This window comes from Suncus etruscus, chromosome 1 (assembly GCF_024139225.1).
Source record: "Suncus etruscus isolate mSunEtr1 chromosome 1, mSunEtr1.pri.cur, whole genome shotgun sequence".
NCBI classification, from domain to species: Eukaryota; Metazoa; Chordata; class Mammalia; order Eulipotyphla; family Soricidae; genus Suncus; species Suncus etruscus.
This window is the reverse complement of record NC_064848.1, coordinates 10,018,396-10,040,696: the sequence shown is the minus strand read 5'-3', so window position 1 is coordinate 10,040,696 and position 22,301 is coordinate 10,018,396. Positions and strand designations below refer to the sequence as shown.

The following is a 22,301-nucleotide window of genomic DNA, read 5'->3' as shown; positions in this document are numbered from 1 at the left end:
GAGAAAACAGGTGGCAGAGACACCTGCTTATTTTTGCAGGTCACTTTTTTTCAGCATCATGTAATACAAATAATTTTATTCCTGCTCCTATTTTGATTCATTTTTGTATTTGCTGCCCCACTGACACCACCCTACCCTGCCCCCGAGCTCCTAGAATGCCTGAGAATGTTAGCTAAGAAAATTGAAGTATTTTCCTAAATAAGCAAAACGTTCAAGAATTATTATTATTCTGACCCAGTGAAGGAAAAAAAACACATTTCCATACCAATTTTTAAAATAAGTTTATTCTTCATCATAGAAAAGAACATTTCTTTGAGGCTTTGAAATCATGGCATAAAATAGAAAGGCAAATAACCAGATATTATCAGCTGAAAGTAGGCAGAAGTAACTCATGCTCAACCAGGAGCAAACAGGATGTATTTTGGGCTGTAGCAGGGGTAACCAATCAAAGCCAAAATCAGAACACACCACAAAGGCTCAAGCTAGCTGGAAACATGACTGAGCTGCCACCCTGTGTGGCCATTGTGAGATAATCTTCCCTCTAATTTTCCTTGCTTCCTAACCTTTATAACAGGTAATAATGTTCTGATGTTAGCCTTTCTAGTTTGCAGGATGTGCTGTTGTTGTTTTAACATGTTGAATCTATTTCAACCTTCAAAGCCATAAAAGAGCAGAAATCAATTGTAACTAAAGCCATTTCTACTTTTGTTCAGCTATCTGCTGCAGGCAAAGCTTCATATAGGAATTTTTATTGCGGATTTCTATGACGGCATCCCTAACAAGCTCAATGAACATTTGTGGCCAAAGTTTCTGTAAAGCCTCGTTTTTCATGTTGATTTCTGTTGCTTCTTTCACAAGGTCTTCTATATACATTTTGCAAAATTTCTTCTTTTCCTTTATTTCCTGTTAAAATAAAAAAAATTGCATTGAATCAAACCACATCCAAAGTCAAAACAATGGGTTAAATCAGAGAAACTTGAAGTTCTTCTGAGCCTCATCTTTGAGCTGTAATACTTTTGCTAGACATGGTTGACACAAAGTTCTGTGTGAATAAAAGATAGCTCTCTGTTTGCTAGTATACTTCCTCTATTGGAAGTTTTATTAGAAAATAAGCTTTTTTATTAGAATGACTAAGCTTAGTCATAACTACTACTGTTCCTTTGGTGCATTTTCTCCTTTTCAGTTCAGGAAGTTTGGTGCACACAATTCAGCTAAATGCAAATATTCAGTATTTTACTGGGTAATGTATTTTAGGTAGGTATATAATGATACACAGTCTTATGTGTCCTATATAATACATATAAAGTTGGGGAAAATGTAGGCGGAGGAAGAAGAAATACATAGATACGAAGACCCAGTGTTGATGTATGACAGTTAACTTGAACACTCCCTTTGGATACCCCCACTTGGCAGCAGGACTTGGATACCCAACTGTAATGACAGTTGAACCTGGACATCCCCCCAGACAAATCCCCTTGTCATGCTGGGCATAAAAGGAAAAACTTGGACCTTTTTTTTTTGGGGGGGGGGCACAGGATAGTAGCTACCAGAGTAGTGCCTGCTGGACCACAAGGGGTGGGATATAAAGCATTAGCAAGATGATGCCTGCTTTGTATCTATCCCTTTTTCTTTCTTGTATGAGGGCCTCCCCTGGCCAACTTTGACTGGTGAATTTCCATCTATCTCTCCCTCACTCAGAAAGCCCCTGGCGGTAGCAACAGGCCTCAGGCTCCAGGAGGAATAAAAGGTATATTTGATTTCTCTTTCTCTCTCCCCTCTCTCTCAGTCCCTGGCCAGTGGTTACTACATATTGTCCCTGGGTGGGCATGAGGCCCCACCCAACAGCTGGAATCTATGGGCTCCTGCAAACTTTGCAGCACCAGGCCCATTTGCAGCCATGGCTCACTGTAAATGGAACTCTTAAAAGGCCATGTGAACCCTGGCTTCTACAAGAATTTCAGGGGAAAAAAAGTAAATTAAAAAAAATGTTGAAAAGAGAGAATGAAAATGAATGAATGAAAGAGATAAATGAAAGAAAAGTGATTAAAATAGAGACATTGAGAAAGAATAGAAAAATAGATTACATAGAGAAAAAAGAGACTTAGACACAGAAACAAAGAAAAATTTTATATAGTATATTTGCACCGCAGATAGATAGATAGATATAAAAAAAAGTGAAAACCTTTGTATCTACTCCCATTTCTTTCTTCTTTGACCCCAAGTCTCTCCCATCCCACCCCCCTCCCCCGGGTAAATTTTAGTTTAACTATCTCCACCTCTCTCTGAAACCCTGGGCTGGCTGGGGCAGGACTTACACATCAGGAGGAATAATTAGGAATATTAGTCCTAGACAGGCAGTGGCTATGATTGCTAACTAGTTTTCTCAGCACCGTTTTTGTCTCTTTTACCTTTCTGTTATGAACTGCTGTGATGACTGGGGATGCTTGCACATGCGTTTTCTGGGGACCAAACTACTTTCTTTAGTCTAACATTCCTTGTTGAAGAGGCTTTCTTCTCTCCACTTTATATTCTTGGTTCCTGAGTCATCAGTGAATGATACATAGACATAAAGCAGAGCCAGGCCTACCTCTGATTCTTGGCTGCACACATTGGGCAGAGTCTGCTTTTATTAAAAATGATATATTTATTCTAAATGATATATTTTGTTAAATTCATAGAAACTAAAATAAGCTTTACATGATAGACATAATGGGTAGTTTTTTAAAATTTCTTGCTATATTTTCTTCTATTACTTCTTTATAAACATGTCAATGCAGAAATATAGCTCTTATAACTTTTAATTTAGGAACTGTACTTGAAATTTTTTTGAATTCATTATTTCTTCTCTCCTTCAAGTAAATTACTCTGCCTCTTTGTGAAGTATATCCTATCAGACTCTTCTTCCCTGTCTGTGAGGATGACTCTGTCTGGGATGATCCTGTCAAGAGCACATTAGTGTTATCTCTCTAGCCCTGACCCACCAAGAAATTATTGCTCCCTGGATAATGTTTTTTATGTTCCCAAGTATTTTCAGATACTTGTTTATTTCAACCCACCAAAAAAAAAAAATCCCTGTGGGGTGCATAAGGCACATATCTTGCAAGTTGAATCCTGATTAGATAAAAATCTATATAGCATTATTTATATTATTTCACTAAATTAACATTTGGTTGTCAAGAAGATAGTGTGGTAAAATAAAGTAAGTCAAAGGCAAGATTTACTGTAGAGTGATTCGAACTGTAATGGTCATTATATTGGCATTTAGTATGGTCTGTCTTATTTATGTAATGAAAAATTAAGGTCTAGAGAGGTAAAGAGACATGCTCCGGATTAAACATCCTTTCTATAACACCTAGAGAAAATGATCCAGCTCTTTATGTTTATTTATCAGTGTTCACAGAAGACAAAGTACTGTGTACTGGGCTCGTTAAGAGGCCCTCAGAGGGGCTTCCATGCTATACTTGAAAGTGTAAAATGCCAAGGCAGGAATGAATCACTCACTTCCAAAAGCAGCTCACTCGGTAACTCACTTTGTAACCCTGAGTAGCTCACCTGAATTTTGTTTTCTTATCTACCTCAAACCAGGACTGAATTATTATTAATTTCTTTTTTACTCAAGTGGGATACCTCCCCAAAAGTACTCAGGGGCCCAGGGGCCATTGTCTATGATACTTTCCCAACTGGTGGAGGCACTACTGCTTGAGCCCTGGTATGCTGGAGATGCTCAGGATGACATGTAGGATTGAGAATTCATGGTCAGAAGCATGCTTGATATGTGCCTTTACCTCTGTACTGCCTTCTAAACCCAGAATTATATTATTTGAAAACAGTATAGCTCTTTGATTTGATGTCTATCTTTCTTACAATAAGGTGAAGAAAGGCAGGGCAATTACCATCCGGATACTCACTTCAATGAGTTTTCTAAAGAATTAACAACAACAGAGAATGATGTTTTAATAATATTTCAATGAGGTATTTCAAATATTTTTATGCTTAACCATACTAAATACCAACACAATGACCATTACAGGATTCAGCTTGCAAGGTACTTGAAGATATTTCAAATATTTCAAATGAGGTACACTGAGTAAGGAAGAATGCTGAACCCAAAGGGGGTTCAAAGGGCTAAGGTAAGGTGGTTCAGTTAACAAGAAATAAAAGGTAGGAATTCAAATCCAAGTCTACTGGCCAAGTGTTCTTTCCAAAACATTATGTGGCTTCAAATGCCCTTTTCCTTTTAAAATTTCTCAAAATTGGCATCAACACAGCTTGTCTTACTGCTTATCTATGGCTTAATCTAGTAACCAAAATTCTATTTTTATGATTTATATGAAACTATTATTTAAAAAAAAAACAGTGAGGTAGGCAGATAAACTGCCATGAGCTAGTCACATGACAGTGAGATTTGCATTCTTTGACATGGTGGTACATGAAGCCTTTCTTTCTGATTATGAGTAAATAAATTCTTTGGCAGGTTTTAAGCTGGAAGTGATTATGCTTACTAAACAGCATGGAAACAGTTGTTTCAGAAAGAGTTTTCAGAGTGAAAGCTAAATCTGAGCTAGAAACTAAAGACAAGCTAAGAAATGCAAGCCTTTCTAGACAAAAGCATGTTTCAAGTCCTGAAAAGAGGCAAGTTTCTACAAATTGAGGGTTTGCTTGTATGTCAACAAAATGAGCACCAGTGGCTACAGTGCTAATAGGTGACGTTGAAAATGAAAGTATAAGAGGTTCTTATAAACACAATATTCTTATAACAGTCTAAGGAGAGTCATGGCTGGGCCATGAAGCTTAGGTGATGACACAATCTGTCCATGTAAAGGAGAACCACAAAGGGCCAAAAGTTGTCAACTGATTACAGAGAAGAGACTGTAAACTTTCATCGATTTGTTATGTGCCAGAAAACTTCATACTCACTTTCTCAAATTGATAATGAGATCAGACTCCAGTGTTTTTTTTAATATGCCTTACAACAGAATTATTTAGTTAAAATGATCACTGAGGGCTATCTAGGAAAACCAGTGATAATAGGAAAAGTCTTTACAACAATGCTTGCTGTTAGAAGTTTTTTGCTTCTTGAAAAAAAAAAAACTGGGAGCATAAATTTACAATAAATATGCACTAAAATACAGTAGCTCTGTTTTCTCTTTTAATAGTTAAAAATAAAACTTCTCTAGATACACTCTATTGACCTGGATAAGTTATCTCTCCTTTACCCTTTCCATATACTGATTTAAAATTATGTCTACACATGTCTAGCTCCTCCATCCAAATGTAAGTCCCATGAGGATAAAGACTGTGTCTCCCTACTACACACTGTGTCTGATAGGTTATAAATACATGAACTCTAAAAACAATATGACATTTGAATGAGTAAAAATATGAATAGAGAGAGGGTTCATGATAATAATTTCAAGTATTTGAAAAGTTTTCATAAGAAAATGGACAACTTGCACTCTTCTCTGTTTTAAATCACAAAATGAAGGTTAGCAGAAGGCACATTTCAGAAGATAAATTAAGTTAGAATGGAATTGTTCAATGACATATTGCTGTCTCACTAAGCAGTGGCATTCCTTGCACTAAAATGGTTTAAAGCAAAATCAAGAATGGAGAGATAGTACAGTATTGTAGGTGCTTGTCTTGCACATGGAGACCTGGGTTTGATCCCTGACACCCTACATCAGGAGTCTTTAAACTACGGCCCGCGGGCCACATATTGTATTTATTCCCACTTTGTTTCTTCACTTCTAAATAAGATATATGCAGTGTGCATAGAAATTTGTTCATCATTTTTGTTTTTACTATAATCTGGCCCTCCAACAGTCTGAAGGACAGTGAACTGGCCCCCTGTTTAAAAAGTTTGAGGACCCCTGCCCTACATCATCCTCTCAGAAGTAATCCCTGAGCAATATTGGATGTAGCCCCAAAACAAGTAAAATCAACTTCTTTTGAGATGCCATAAAATACTATTCCATTTTTTCAGGAGATTTTCAAATTGTACTTCTTGGAATCCTCTGAGTTCTGATAAAATGATTTGGGGTTAGAGATGAGAGGCACTACGTACCATTCCTAGCACCATTGGGGATAATCCTGGTGGTTCCTAGTGCTGCTGGGGAAACCGCAATACAAGCACAAATAAACACAAATAAAAATGGAGGGTCTGTGGTATCATGTCAGAATGCCATGGGATAGAGCAGTACTCATTGGAGTACCTTGATATATTCTCTTAATTTAGAGAGATCTGTACTTTAGATTTTTGATCAAGATTTTTAAACATTTGTTCTATTGAAATAAAGATATAGAAACTTAGATTGGGGGCAGTGGCTGATTTTTTTTTTTTTTTTTTTTACTAAAAAAGTTAGGTGATAAAAAAAAAAATAAGTGGGGCCGGGAAGGTGGCGCTAGAGGTAAGGTGTCTACCTTGCAAGCGCTAGCATAGGATGGACCGCAGTTTGATCCTCTAGCGTCCCATATGGTCCCCCCAAGCCAGGGGCGATTTCTGAGCGCATAGCCAGGAGTAACCCCTGAGCGTCAAACGGGTGTGGCCCAAAAACAAAAACAAAAACAAAATAATAAGTTTGGGGAGCAAACTTTCTTTGCTCTTTGACCGTACCTGTTGGTGGTCAGGGCTTGCTCTAGGCTCTGTGTTCAGGGATCGCCTCTGGCAGGCTTGTGGTAACAATATGGGTGCTAGGAATTCAATGTAGGTGAGCCACATGCAAGGCAAGTGCCCTACCTACTGTACTCTCTCTGGTCTCTGAAAAACTATCTTACCCAATGAAGAGAGAAATGATACAACTGCTAAGTCCCAATGCATGAATATATCCAGACATTCAAGGATTCTAAAGAACTTTCTAAAGATCAATGTCAGTTTAGTTTTACCTCTAGCTTTTCATTGTAGAATTCTCTTGTGGTATAATTTAGTGTGGCACGGTTTGTGTTTTCTCCTACAAGTCTTTTGCTATCATTATTTTCTTCATTGATAAGAATAGGCTTTTTTCCTTTGGTTTCTAACAGATACCGGAATTGTTTCTTCCTGTAGAAAGACAGTAAAGAGATTTAGCATTACTTGTCAGATAAATATTTAGAAAGGTTAATTTTGACGTTAAAAGAATGCACATGCTCTTTTAATTATTTATTTTATGAAGTGTATTGATTTGAACTCAGTTCCATACCCCATTTTTCTAATTAAACTACTTAATCCAAATTCTTTTGTTTTATAACTACTAATCATCAACATTTCTTGAGCATTTCTAAAGTGAAAAAAAAACCCTACCTAAAGAAATTCAATGATCACAGAACACAAAGCAATACAATTCAAGTGTATTACACAAAAAAACTCCAACTCTTTATGTTCTCTAAGAAATGTTACCTCTTCTAAATAACACAAATCACTCATAATTTCATTTTAGGTTAGAAATACTGTTCATTGCTAGAAAATTAAATACCAGTTTGTGTTTTAAAAAAAACCAGTTAGCATATCAAGGTAAACTCTGAGTATGAAGCAAATAACAAAACAGGAAAACTTGATATGATTATGGAGAAGCATATTAATAATGCTCATAATATTACTTGAAAGACTTCAATGCCATAATTCCATAGGTCAGCAACTTAATTCTCTATGATGATTACTTACTGAAAACATTTAGGGTGATATTATCTTGAATTAAAAACTTGGAGAAGATGAATATATCATTAAATGCTCCCTTCTCCAACTTAAAAGTATCATTTTAGAAATTAGGAGTACAGATTTTAAAAAGTATAGAACATAGAACAGTCCAGGTCCACAACTGAATCTCATCAATCTGCCAAACCATCAAATTATCCAACACAAATTTCACAGTACTAAAAGCTCAGTAAAAGCACTGCAATTGGGAAAAGTTGTGTAGAATCCCACCAAGCTTAACATAATAATGAAATAATGAAAACAATAACACAGAGAGTCAACTAGCACCAACTAGATCAGTGAAACCTCAACACCACCATTGTGAAATATAACAATAATCACAATTTCTTTTATGATAAGTTTTGATAAATCCATTTACCATTTTGTTGTAACAAGCAGTATAAATTAAATTTATTTGTGTGCGGTAAGGAGGCAGGCTCGGATCCTGGTGGGAAATTTGGGAACATGGATAAGATTGTTGTTGGAATATTGAATGTCTGGAATAACTGTATTATAAAAAAAAAACCTTGCAAATCATGATATTTAAATTGAAAAATAAAAAAAGAGAAATATATAGATAAAAATCACAGAAAAAGATAACTCATCAATCTGTCATGCTTATTCTGCTCCCGTCTTTTCCTATAAATTTTTCAATTAGCAAAATCATACCTTAACTATGATACTGCCACTGCTCAAAACTAAATAAATCTTTATAAAACATTAAGACCAAGGGCCAGAGTGACAGCATAGTGGGTAGGGCTTTTGCCTTGCATGGGCCAACTTGGGTTTGATCCTCAGCACCCCATGTGGCTCCCTGAGCACCACCAGGAATGACCCTTAAGTGCAGAGCCAGGTGTAACTCCTGAGCATTGCTGGGTCAGGCTCCAAAACAACAACAAAAAAGTTAAGACCATAATCAAGATGTAATTCTTAATGTTTTATACTTCATTAAATATAGTATTTTTCATGTCATTAAAATGTTGATGAATTAATAAAATGTAATTATGATTTAGTTTACTTTCTTTTTAGTTTATCAAAACTATTTAAAGTCATACTGATTTTATTTGGTAATTCTGAGGAATTGGAGGGAAAAGGATAAGAAAAGAAAAGAAGGGGCCGGGCGGTGGCGCTAGAGGTAAGGTGCCTGCCTTGCCTGCGCTAGCCTAGGACAGACCGTGGTTCGATCCCCCGGTGTCCCATATGGTCCCCCAAGCCAGGAGCGACTTCTGAGCGCATAGCCAGGAGTAACCCCTGAGCGTCACCGGGTGTGGCCCAAAAACCAAAAAAAAAAAAAAAAAGAAAAGAAAAAAAAAGAAAAAGTCTAAGTGTAGCTCACTAAAGAGAGCACAGGCTTCTCCAAAGATGGCAAGATCCCCAGAACACAACTCAGCATGAAAGTACAAGTTCAAGAGGGGGGATGTGGGTGGGCTAGTGTGCTGGGACACGATGTACCCAGGCAACACATGTGTGCCATTATCGATCTTTTTTAATTTAAAACAAGTTTTGGGCCAATCTTTTAAAACTAAATATTCCACTTCTCACGTATTCTTTTTTGTTTTTGAACCACACTCAGTGATGCTCAGGCTTACTCCTAGCTCTGTGTTCAGTCAGGAATTATTCCTGGTCAAGGGAACATATGGGGTGTTGGGGTGGTTGGCTGAGCCTTACCCCTTGTTTTATCTTTCCCATTCCACAAAGTAGATTTACTGAAAGAAATTTAGAGAAGTGTGAAGGGAGAGAAAGATATATATTCAAAAGAGAATACTTCTCCAGAGAGGAAAGTCTTTAATTTCTCACTTTTATAAAAAGTAACATATGTATCTCTATATGTAATTCCATATTGATATCTAATTACAAAAATATAAACATGTTTCATGCCACAGGTTTTGAAATATGGCATTTGTTATTAATTTAGTCCAAATTCAGTTTATATTTCCATTATAAAATTATTTTAAATGTACGGATTATTTAGAAATGTTACTTAATTTTCCAAATATATGGAAATTTCCTAGTTAACATTTTATAATTGCATTAAAGCTTAACTGCATTCTGAACAGAGAACATGGTCCTTTGGAATCTGTGACATTACTTTATGAATAGTTATGAGTATTTGGTCAATTTTTATAACTACTTCATTCTTGAAAAAATGTACAGCATGCAGTTACTTAGAACATTTTTCCAAATGTTCAGCAGAGTCAAATTTATTATTAGGCTGTTTAAAATATTGTTTTATAAATTTTTATTGATTATTAAGCATTATATAACTCCCTAAAACTATAGATTTCTAATACTTTTCATTTCTTTTCTTTGGGGGGGGGTCACACCTGGCAGCACTCAGGGGTTACTCCTGGCTCTATGCTCAGAAATCGCTCCTGGCAGGCTCGGGGGACCATATGGTATGCTGGGATTCGAACCACCAAACTTCTGCATGCAACGCAAATGTCCTACCTCCATGCTATCTCTCTGACCCCTCTTTTAATTTCTTATTTATAAAGTTAAACCACACATTGTCTACCAATTAACAAATTATATTTCTGATTAACTGATCCTTTCATTTTTATTTAATCCCTCTTTATTTTTCTGCTTTTGACTTTACTCTAGTCCTTAATGGTTACTCTAGTATCAATGTTATTTTTCTCATTTTTTATTAGTAAACTTTATGCAAAATTATGCTTCAAATGTATCCCATAACAAATGATAAAAATTTGAAACTCATTTTAAAATTCTATATGACAATTTGGGCTCTTACCCAGAGTAATTAGTACAGAAGCAGATTGGTTATATTGAAGGTCAAAATTAATGTATTCAATGGGATGCTGCAGCTAGGAATGACCTTCAGTTAAAACTTCTAAGAGACAAATTTTCCCTTTGTATTCATAGAAAGGCAACAAAAACTTTCCTTGGAAAAGCCTGAGAGTGGAAATTAAAGCCAGGTCTATTTCACCCTCACAGTTAAGAGAAATGCTCTCAATTTCTAGTTAATCGAGGGAAGACCTTACTTTGTATTCAATCACTTTAAATGAATTCCTGAGCTTTGATTTCTAGCCTTTATTCTTTGCAGATAGCAAAATCAAGCTTCAAGTTTCCTTCTAAGTCAAAAAATATGATAGAGGGCCAGAGAGATAGCACAGCAGTAGAGCATTTGCCTTGCAAGAGGCTGATCCAGGATGGATGGCGGTTCGAATCCGGGCATCCCATATGGTTCCACGGGCTTGCCAGGAACGATTTCTGAGTGCAGAACCAGAGTGCAGAGTGCCACCGGGTGTGACCCAAAAATCAATATATATGATAGAAATTGCCAAGCACATGATCATTTCTGGGAACAGACACTTCCTAAAATGCCCGTATCAGATTCCAACACTGTAGTGTGTATATTATCTTGAATACTAATAAGTCCTTGACAGCAGGTAAGCCACTTTTAGATTCAATATGGTCCCCAGAGCTCTGAGTATAATCAGGTGTGTCCTCTATCACAAAAGTATCTAACGCTTTACAATTATACAAGCATGTCTCTGAAATAAAGGCCCCATTTCTCAATGGATATAGCACACCACACAATTAGTTTACATTGCATTTTAATTTTCTTTTGAGGGGGATTGGACCCTCCTCAATAGTGTTCAAGACTTTTCCTGGCTCTGCACTTAGGGATCACTTTTAGTGGTATTCCAGGGACCATTTGCAATGTTGAAATTTATACTCCGGTCAGCTCTGTTCTATCTATATGGTATGCTGGGATTTGAACCACCAAACTTCTGCATGCAAGGCAAATGTCCTACCTCCATGCTATCTCTCTGACCCCTCTTTTAATTTCTTATTTATAAAGTTAAACCACACATTGTCTACCAATTAAAAAATTATATTTCTGATTAACTGATCCTTTCATTTTATCCTCTCTATTGTGTCTGCAGCCCTGGAATTTTTATTTTCCAAAATATATCATAGACAACTATTTTTATGTTTATTTTTGGTTTGGAGGCTATCCCCATTAATTTTATGGCCTATTCTTGGCCTGTGTTATTGCCTAATGTTATTGCCTAGTCTTGGCTCTATGCCTGAGGATGCACCATCATATACAGAGTCAGGGATCCAGTTATTTTTCAAATTGTAAGTAATATATCTTCTATTGATGAAGAGTGGTCAGTTTTACAATGTTTAGCTATTATAAACATTGTAATAAAAATCCTTTGATTCATATACTTGTATTTCTGTAACAAGTCAACACTAGAATTTTTCTGTAAGTGAAATTTCCAGGGTCAAAGGGTTTACATATTTGAATTTGTTGGACTCTACTAAAGTGCTGTTGAAGAATGGCATTATTTCTACCATCCTAATATGAGATGCCTGTTATTAGTAAAGTCAAACTTTCAGTCTTTTTCCATGAGGTTATCTCATTATTTTAAAAAATATCATGCCTAGAACTGATTGAGGTCAGACATCATTTTAAAAGTCTCCAGGCAATTGTACTTTGTATTCTAGGGTCTTGCTTCTCCTGCCACCCTCTAATTATAAGGTTTTTGTTCATTATTTTCTAAATTTATGGATTTACTAAGAAAAATTAATTTGGGGTTTGCAGCACAAACACACAGTGGTTAGAGTGTTTGCCTTGCTTGCAGCTGACCAGGATTCAATCCCCGGCATTTCATATGGTTCCTTAAGCATACTAGGAGTGATTTCTGTGTACAGAGCCAGAAGTAACCCGAGTGCTGTCTGGTGTGGCCCCCTAAAAAAGAAAAGTAATATGTAGGAGTATGCTTTTAAGGGACACAGAGATTTACTTTGATCTTAACATAAGCTCAAATTTTGCAATGATTCATAGGTGCTTGGGTTTTTTTTTATTTGGAAGAAGGTCCTAGAAATAAAATTCTAAATACACTCATTTGACAAAATGAATTATGTTATTCAATCTTCCATTATTTAAAAATTGTATTAAATCTGTACAAAGCTTTGGGGAGTATTGCCATTTTAATGATGTAATCCTCCCAATCCATAAACAGGGTACGTGTCTCCATTTCTTTGTGTCCTCTTTTATTTCTTGAAGCAGTCTTTTGAGTTTCCTTTGTATAGGTCCTTTACCTCTTTAGTTAAGGTGACTCCAAGATCTTGAATGCAAACAAGGGGTGAGGGAGGAGGGAGGAGGGAGGAGGGAGATGGAGGGTATTGGTGATGGGAATGTTACAATGGTGAAGGAGTGGTGTTCCTTATATGTATGTATATATATATAAACTGAACCCCAACTACAAGCATGCTTGTAATCATGGTTCTTAAATAAAGATATGTATAAAAAATAAATTATAAATTAAAACATTTAGTGACAAAAATTGTTGTTCCCTTCATGTTGATCAAATAGATCAATAATTACTACAATAAAAGTGAATTGCTCATTCTATTCTTATGTAAATTGCTATTCTTAGAAGTTTTATAATTATTGTATTTTCAATATGTTGTATCTTTTAGTATTATCATCACCTATTATTATTAATATGAATGCTACCATATTTGCTTTCTGGTATTGACATTTGCATCTGACATATTTTCAGTCTTTTTTTGTTTTTATTTATTTATTTATTATATTTTCAGTCTTTATTATTGTTTTCTTTATGGCTATCTCCCAAAGACAACTCAGCTTTTAACCTAATCTGAGAGCTACTATTAATATATTAGTTAGAAAATTTCATTCATCAATGCTCTTTTATTTGAGGCATTTCTTTTCTTCTCTTACTGTTTTATGTTGCTTGGTAATTTTTCCTTTTAATGATTTAGAAAGTATGCATCTAAACCTTTTATCTAATGCTAATCATTATGATTTAACAAATATAATTATAGAATTTTTTTCATCAATTTCTGAAGTTAACTAGTACCAGTCCTTCTTCCAAACTGGGAAAGAAAATTAGAAAACTTTAATTTTTATTTTGTTAGGATGTTTTTATTTACTTTCAGGTTATTATCTTTTATTTTTAATATTGGCCAGAACTTTGTAAAAAACACCTTTTTTTTTTTACTAATTTCCTATATCATTTCCTGACTTCAAGGGTCTCTATTTCTTGCATTTATTGTTCATTTTATACTGATACGTCCCTCAATAATATAGAATCTAAAATCAGAACTGAGTTAAGTTGGAACTAGGAGTAGCACATGAGATACCCATTTTGTCGACATGATTTTAGCAGGCCAACATTGCTCTGAAGCCAAGCTCTGGAAAGCAACTGGAGATTTATGCTATCCCAGGCTATTAAAGTGGGATATATCCAAAGCACAAAGTCAATTACACTGGAAACAGGAGATCCAAACAACAACAACCAAACTTAAAATGTGCTTTTCAAAGAAGCAAGGTAGGGCGAAGGGAAGTAGAAGAGGTTCTAGGAATACTGGTGGAGGGAAGTTGACACTGAGAGTGGGACTGTGCCTGGCACTGTATGCCTGAAACTCAACTATGAATAAATTTGTAAATCACAGTGTCTACACATACATAACACATATATATAATATACATATACATAACACATATATACACACACGTGCATATACACACACGTACACACAAACCCCTCCCAAAACAAACAAAATTAGGAAATAAAAGATTATGGTCCTGGAGCTCATGAGGGAGGACTTATTTCCCTCACAGAAGAAAGGTGGCTACTGCCCTTGTAGGCTGATTATGTGGAATTCTGAGTACCATTACTAGAAGCCCAGTCCAGATAAAAGACTGCTTGACTATTCTTTTTATATTCATTCTAAGTAAAGTAAATTCTCTATCAATAACTAAATCATGACTGACATACATCCTTGACTCTTCTCTCTTTCGTTTCAATCAGTGCTTTGTGTTAGCATATAGAAATAAACTTTCCTAAGTATGTTTTACACATTTCTCCTGTCTTGGTTTAAGCCTTCAGAATCTCTCTCCTGGACTAGCTCTTGATTGATCTCCATTCCTTTTCTGTTTGCCCAAATGGAAACATTTCTAGAATATAAATCTAATCACATGATTGTCCCATTTACCCACAAAGAAGCTTTCATTTTTATTTTGCACAGATTGCAAGGAGCTTAAACTCAGACTGCAATCAAGGTTTTATTTCATTTTATTTGTTTATTTATTTATTTCTGTGGGGCACACCCAATATTTCCCTGGTTGTATAGTCACAGATCAATGCTGACCGACGACTCAGTGGCTCAGATGAGGCACCAAAGACTAGAACCTGATTGGCTGCATGCAAGGCATGCAGCTGTCCTATTGCTCTAGCACCCACAATCAATCTTTATAGCTTTTTTTACCTATTATTATATACAATTATCCTGTGATCTAGTTATGCAAGATTATTATAATTCTTCGTGTCTTTTCAGATTTCTTTCCTTCATACCTTCTGCCTGAAAAACTCCTCGTTCATGAAAAAAAAAAAGAAATATTTTTCTCTGTAACTCCTTTCCCAACATATTTCTCCAAGTGCAGTTAGTCTTTTCTATATACCCATAGCTCCCAATGAAATATAAAAAAATTATAATTGCTTATAGAATTCATCAACATTAGATGAGAAGTCACTTGAGAGTAAAGGTATTGTCTTATTTATCTTTCTATCCTAAGACTTTGAATGGGTCAGTGACAAAACAAATTTAAGATGTTTGTGGGATCATAAATGGAACAGATTAAAGTTGTGCGAAATTTGTTCTGTTTTTCTAGTGTGTCATTAATTATATTAAAAACTATAGACATTAAGACTGAAGCAACAATATAGCAGGTAAGGTGCTTGCTTTACACATATCTAACTTAGGTTCGATTCACATCATTCTAAAGAGAGCCAGGAGTAAGCCTTCAGTACTGCAAGGTGTGGCCCAAAACACCAAAGAATTTCAACACTAATAGGCATGGGCCCTTCCCTTCCCCCACAGAAGAGCCATAAATATTAAAAATTACCTGGCATCACCCAGAATTGAAATCATACGGTACTGGGGTAATTCAGAAGATGCTACGTGTGCTAGGATTCCAAAGAGCCTTTCGGCCATTATCATATCACTCTGTGTCACCTAAAGAGATATATTAGAAAGGAGTAAAATATATCAGTATACAATCTAGATACAATTACCATAAAGCTATGGGAATAAAGGTCTTTCACAAGTGTGAAGTTCCAGTAATCCAAACAATAAAAAGACATTCATATGAAACATTTTACTTTAGTTCACTAAAGTACATTTTCCTAGACTCTAAGAGTCTCATTGATGGTTCTTTTTCTTAGTTGGGTTTCATTAAAATAAATATTAAAAAATTATTCATATTGAAATTGTGGATAATGATTAAGAAGTATTTAGAACCTGTATTTGAGGCACCTTAAATTCTTTTTTCTCCTAGAAAATCTATATTTTATGAGTAGAATGACTTATGGGGAAAGTGATTCTCAAGTATCAATGACATAAATATGTACACGAGGCAAGCTGAGGTGTTAGTTGTTTTGCTCCTTCCTGAGAGAGAATTATTTTTTTCATAACTGATAATATGAAAATAACAATATAATCTTTGAGTTTCTTTTTTTTTAAAAATAATTTTTATTGTGACCCAAGTGAATTACAAATCTTTCACAGTAATATTTAAGGTACATAGTGACATAGAATCAGGGGTATTTTCCCACTACCAATGCTGTCCTCCCTCTACCCCAGTTCCCAGCATACCCTTCTTTTGCCCCCGGACTCCTAGTATAACTGGTCCCCTCTGTGTATATCTTGTTGAAGACTGGCTATCGATTCTGTTGTTGTTGATGTTGGGTTTGGTGTTTAAGTTTGATCTTTTTAAATTTTTACTAAATGTTCATACTATTGTTTGGTTCTGGTACCATCCATTTTTCTCCCTCAATATATGAGGCAGAACAAGATGATTCAATATTGTATTAGCAATGACTCTTCTGTTTATTGTGAAGTCAGGACTCCCCAAAACAAATAATGTCACAGAGCTTTCCTTTAAGGGCTAATCTTTGTGCTGACCAAGAAAGTGCTAAAAGCTTAGAGCCAGACTTAGATTATTTTTAAACATAAGTTTTTTTTTGGTTTTTGGGTCACACCTGGCAGAGCTCAGGGGCTACTTCTGCCTCTACAATCAGAAATCGTCCCTGGCAGGCTCGGGGGACCATATGGGATGCCAGGATTTGAACCACCATCCTTCTGCATGCAAGGCAAATGCCTTACCTCCATACTATCTCTCCGGCCCCTAAACATAATTTCTTTAATAAAACACAATGTTGCTTGTATTTTAAGTTCTATTAGTTTGTATAATTCAGGAGACATTTTGTCTTTAGGAAATCTCTGGCAACATATAGGACATTTATGTTTTTTACAACAAATAGAAGGATGCTACTGGTATCCAATGGTTGAAGCCAAGGCTATTACTAACATTCTAAATGCATAGGGCAGTCCCCATAACAATGAACTAGCTAATCTAAAATGTCATGAAACTCAGGCTGAGAAAATTGGGTTTATTTACATTTTTGATCTCTTAATAAATGGATTCTTAACATTAACTGAAATAAATCTAGCTTCTGGAAAATAAACCTGCAACTAAAAACATCTTGTCAATGTGAATCAGTGCAGACATTTTCCTAAACAGTCATAGATAATGCTGCTGTTACTCCTCAAATCCTTGCTTTAGCAGAGAATGAAGTTGTTTGGTCTGTCACCTAGTGGCCAGCATAGGTCACTACTCCATCTTTTCTTAACATCCAGAAATTCATGCCTGCCTCGACTGTCATTTATTCTCTTATACAAGATGTGGAAATCTAGTATAACATTACTATGTGCTGTCAAGATCGAGATAGAGATCTTTACTGTAGGTATTTAGATGATAAGAAAATATTTATGGCACCACCCAAAAGAGTAAAGACTTCAAAGAAACCAATTATTATTATCATTATTATTTTTGTTCATGTTTGTTTTTCCTTAAATGTTATTTCTAAGTCCAAGGCTAGAAGGCTGGAAGAGCCACACAATTTGGAACTTTTAAAGAGACTAGATTATACTGCTTCTTTCCAATTTTTCTTTTTTTATAATTATACTGTTCCTCTTTACTCTAAAATCCTATAACAATTAGTATAACTCTAGTAGTAACATATCTGGGTAAATACACCATTTGGAAATTATTGTAAAAATGTAGCTATTAGTAAAAATGGTATAACCATCCACAATGACTCTTACCCTAATCTAAACTAGCTTTGGAACCCTTGGGATTATTTGTCACTCACTAGCAATCTAGGTGAGATACTAAGAAAGTACATGAGCATGCAGTACTGAACAAAACCTCTTTAGAAATAGTTGGAGAATTAATAACCAGCTCAAATTAGAGATTTACCTCACAGCTACTATAGTTCAGAGCCTGCCTTGGCTGATAGAGACAGATCTCGGGGATTTGTACAATAAGTCAAGAGTTCTCCAGGTTCATAATAGTATGCTGGAATTCTGGGGCCTAGGGCGAGGTTCTTGAATTCCAGGTGCAGCTGCTATAACCACTGTGATGGTAAAGTTGAATACAGTTTGTCTGACAATAAGAAGGTCTTCTTCTTGATTGTAAGAATCATAATAGTACTAATAACAGAGTAAAGAATTTCCCCCCTTAGAGGGATTATTTAATTTTAGTCCAGGAATTCCTCAGTAGGAGATTGAATACTCCAAAATAATATTTAAAGCAGGGGTCTCAAACTCGTGGCCCACGGGCTGCAAACGGCCCTCCATACAACATTTTGTGGCCCTGCCCTAGAGGAATCTTTTTTAAAATTTGAAATGTCAAGATATCTTTGGTTACAGTTTGTTTTGGGGCCACACCTAGAGATGCTCAGGATTCACTCCTGGCTCTCAGCTCACAGATCAGAAACTTGGGGGACTATAATGTGGTCCTGGGAATTGAAGCTGTGTGGCTACATACCAGGCAACATCCTACCTGCTGTACTATCACTTGAGTCCAAGATATTTTAAAAAACACCATTTCTCACAAATTCTATCATGGTGAGTTAGACTTCCCTTCAAAAGAAATATTTTCATTCTATAGTTGACTTATTATTTAACTTACCTCTGTTCCATTTATTTTCTGCATACAAAAATGGCTCAGTCTAAATAGAACATAATATTTCCAGAGTGTAAAATTGACAACTGGATTTCCTTGAGGATCAATTGTCAATTGGTCAATACGACGAAGTTGTGCTAGTGCATTAAACTGCTGCAGCATTACAAGATTCGTTTCCTTGAATTTAAGGTGCTATAATAATAAAACACAGAAAGAGCTAAACGAGTTTAATAATATTAAAATATAAAATTAAAAGCATTATTAATAATTTCCTAAGTAAATCTGTTAACCATAGACTTTGAAAATGCTTCAAATTATTAAATCAACTAAATACACTAATGTATGTATTTTTTACTTTTTTTTATTTTTTTGTTTTTGGGCCACACCCGTTTGACACTCAGGGGTTACTCCTGGCTATGTGCTCAGAAATCGCCCCTGGCTTGGGGGGACCATATGGGACACCGGGGGATCGAACCGCGGTCCTTCCTTGGCTAGCGCTTGCAAGGCAGACACCTTACCTCCAGCACCACCTACCCGGCCCCGTATTTTTTACTTTTATTTTTTTATTTTATTTTTTATAAATATATTTTTTATTTAAGTAACATGATTATAGTTGGGTTACAGTCACAAACAGAACACCCCCCTTCACCACTGTAACATTACCCCTACCCATCCCCTGCCTATATTCGAGACAGGCATTCTACTATAGTTATTTGTTTTTAAGTTCAGTAAAATTTTTTTTTTCCTTAAAGGATAAGGGTTAAAGAAAAAATAGTAAAGGTGTGACAGTGGCAATCGCCATTGTTTGCATAGGCCCAGAAAAATATGGGGAAAACGGAAAAAAAAATCCTTGGCCTGATTACAAGAAAGCCTCACCCCTGAGATTTATTGGCATAAGACCGACTCTGGGCTCCAGGCATATCAGTCTGTCCAACCCGAGTCATTCTCCGTGGTCCCGGTGAAACTTTTTCACACTTTAGCTGTTGTTGGTGTCAGGTTCCTATATTTAAAGATTCTGGATTCTATGCACTTCTTTCATCGAAGTCAGGCTGATGTGGAGCATCCTCTAATTTCAGCACACCATTAGATGTGGAGCGATCTGCCCTGCAAGCAGGCTATTGCTGAGTCGTCTGGGTGTTGAGAGCACTCTTTGGAGTAAGTCAATGCCAGAGCAGTAGCAGGTCTTCCCTGGTAGAGGTTTGCATCCTGGTAATGTTATAGACAATTGTGGTTGTTTCCATAGATGGTATCCATTGTTCAGCTGTGTATGGGCAATGCCCATTCTTCTGAGGCCTAAGCCAAATCATTATGCCAATGTTCAGGGTATAAGGCCTAACTGCATTACCAAATTTGTGTTCCCATCTCTATTAGATAAGAACTTGTTTGCATATGTATTATTTTCCCATTTTAATGTGCCTATGCAAAAGAGAAACAATACCACAAGATATTGTTGGTGCATCTGGGGGCCGACAAATAAAGTCCAACATTCCCCGTAACTTGGTTCAAACATGCATGTATGTAATTTTAATACATCCTGTTAATCATTGGTGAAATTTATTAAGCTATTTGATTCTGAGTAATTCCCTCTCTTCAAAGGACAAAGAAAAAGAATAAGAAGATTCTTTCAAATTACATAAATATGTGTAATTCAAACTCAATAATTATAATTATGTTTATACTAAATTAAATCTACAAAGATAAAACCAAAAATAAAACTTTCAAGACTTTTTTCATACTGGGTTCACAATGTTTCTGAGAAAAAATAGCTGGTCATTTTATTTCTATCTTGTCAATTACTAATAAAATCACTAAGACAAAAGTACTAGTATGAGTGTTGCCTGCAATTTTCAATGCACTTTTGTAAACATATTCTTGTCTCTTCAGTCCTTTTTTTTAAGGATAATGAGAAAACATTCATCATCACCGTAAATAAAAGAACACTTCATATAAAAGAAAAGAAAATAATTTAACAGATAAATGGGGATAATAAAATCTCCAAAGAAAGTTCAAGGAAGTCACCATACTAATAAGTTAACACCATTATGATTACAAAAAGCTAACTTCTCAAGCTAACTTCTACTTATTAAGTAGAATTATATAACTTGAGTAAAATTATACTCTGCAGATAATCATTTTATATAGAGACAATTTTAATATTAACATAAAACTTCGAGATCACTTAATTTATAAAATGTATGAGCTTAAGTTCCAAATTCAGAAAATTAAAACAAAATTCCAATCTTTCTGTAATATGAAAAAGGCATCAATAAAAGTTAAACACATTAAGTCATGACTGGGAATACCACTTAAAAGAAATGCTTACCAGAGAATTAGGAAACTTAATCTTCAATTTGGGAAGCACTTGAACTATTTCATCAAATTCAATGAAAGTAAAGGAGATTGTGGTCACCATTCCTGCTGTTTGAACACTCCAATTCCGATCCAGACATTCTAGGGCCCCTGAGCCATACAAGGAAAGTGTATCTCCATCCACTTCAACCAGGTGTGTATCTGTGACAGATAAATCTTGTAAAGCATTGCTGAGTCCTGAGTCCAGAGACCTAAAAGACAAATGCCATGATGTTAAATGTAACAAGAGTAGATAACAAACAAATAGCAATACAAAATCCCATTGAAAATTCATATGAAATTTTATATTCATTTTTCATTTCAAAAAATAAATCCAGAGCAACAGAAATTTATGTGAAATTTTATATTCATTTTTCATTTCAATAAATAAACCCAGAGCAACTAATTTTCAATAACATATTTGGAAGTTTTACATTAATCTAATTCATTGTTTTTTTAAATAAGAGGCATATATAAACAAAAATTAATTTGATACCCAAATTAATTATAATAACAACATATAATCTGTTTAATTTTAAAACTATTTAATACATCCTAGATAGCTTTTCATATCAACACAAATGTTTCCTTATCTAAAAATTAACTAAGAAGAAATAAATATCATAAAATAGAATTTCTATCATAAATCTATATAGTATAAAAATTTAAAGCATTTGGGAATATATAATAATCTTTAACAATTGTCTTTCTGTATGGGTAACTCTTAATTTTCATCTGATTTTTGCTCCATTATCAGTCTTTACCTTTACAAAATTATTATCTAAGATTATTCCAATACAATTCCTTGTGACTTGTATATATAACCAAATTAAAATAAAGAGGGAGGAGGGGAGTAGAAATCGAGAAAATAAAAACTTAGGACTAGTGGTAGGGAGGCCTAGGCATTTGGGCATGGTGGGTTATAGTAATTTTTTATATCAGTACCATGATAAATGTTAATACTAATGCAGTTACCTAAATTCTAATAAAATTAAAGAATATAATGGTAAAAGTAACTGTTAAACAGTTTACTGGTATTATTAACCAGTTTAGTTTTGTGTAGGTAAATATGCTCATTGGTGCCTCTGAAATAAATATAAGCCAATTTAGACATGAAAAACCAACAGTGTAATAGTTTTTTCACTTTACCTTCCATATCAACATTATAAAAACTTCTAAGATGTTTTGGGCTGGAAAGATAGATAGCACAGTGGTGGGTAGGGTGTTTGTTTGCCTTGCACAAACAAACCTGAGTTC

The 22,301-nt window shown here is 35.2% G+C and overlaps 1 protein-coding gene across 1 annotated transcript in view; it reads right to left on the bottom strand.

The window, feature by feature from the left end:
* Nucleotides 1-256: 256 nt before the first annotated feature.
* Nucleotides 257-22,301, bottom strand: part of LRRC49 (leucine rich repeat containing 49) — a 138,174-nt gene continuing 116,129 nt past the window's right edge. The window contains exons 12-16 of the mRNA XM_049777845.1: nt 21,019-21,256; nt 18,702-18,887; nt 15,573-15,682; nt 6,883-7,036; nt 257-903 (exon numbers count right to left, since the gene is read on the bottom strand). Of these exons, the coding sequence (XP_049633802.1) occupies nt 700-903; nt 6,883-7,036; nt 15,573-15,682; nt 18,702-18,887; nt 21,019-21,256 (892 nt within the window). The 3' untranslated portion in view covers nt 257-699. The remainder of the gene's footprint in view (nt 904-6,882; nt 7,037-15,572; nt 15,683-18,701; nt 18,888-21,018; nt 21,257-22,301) is intronic.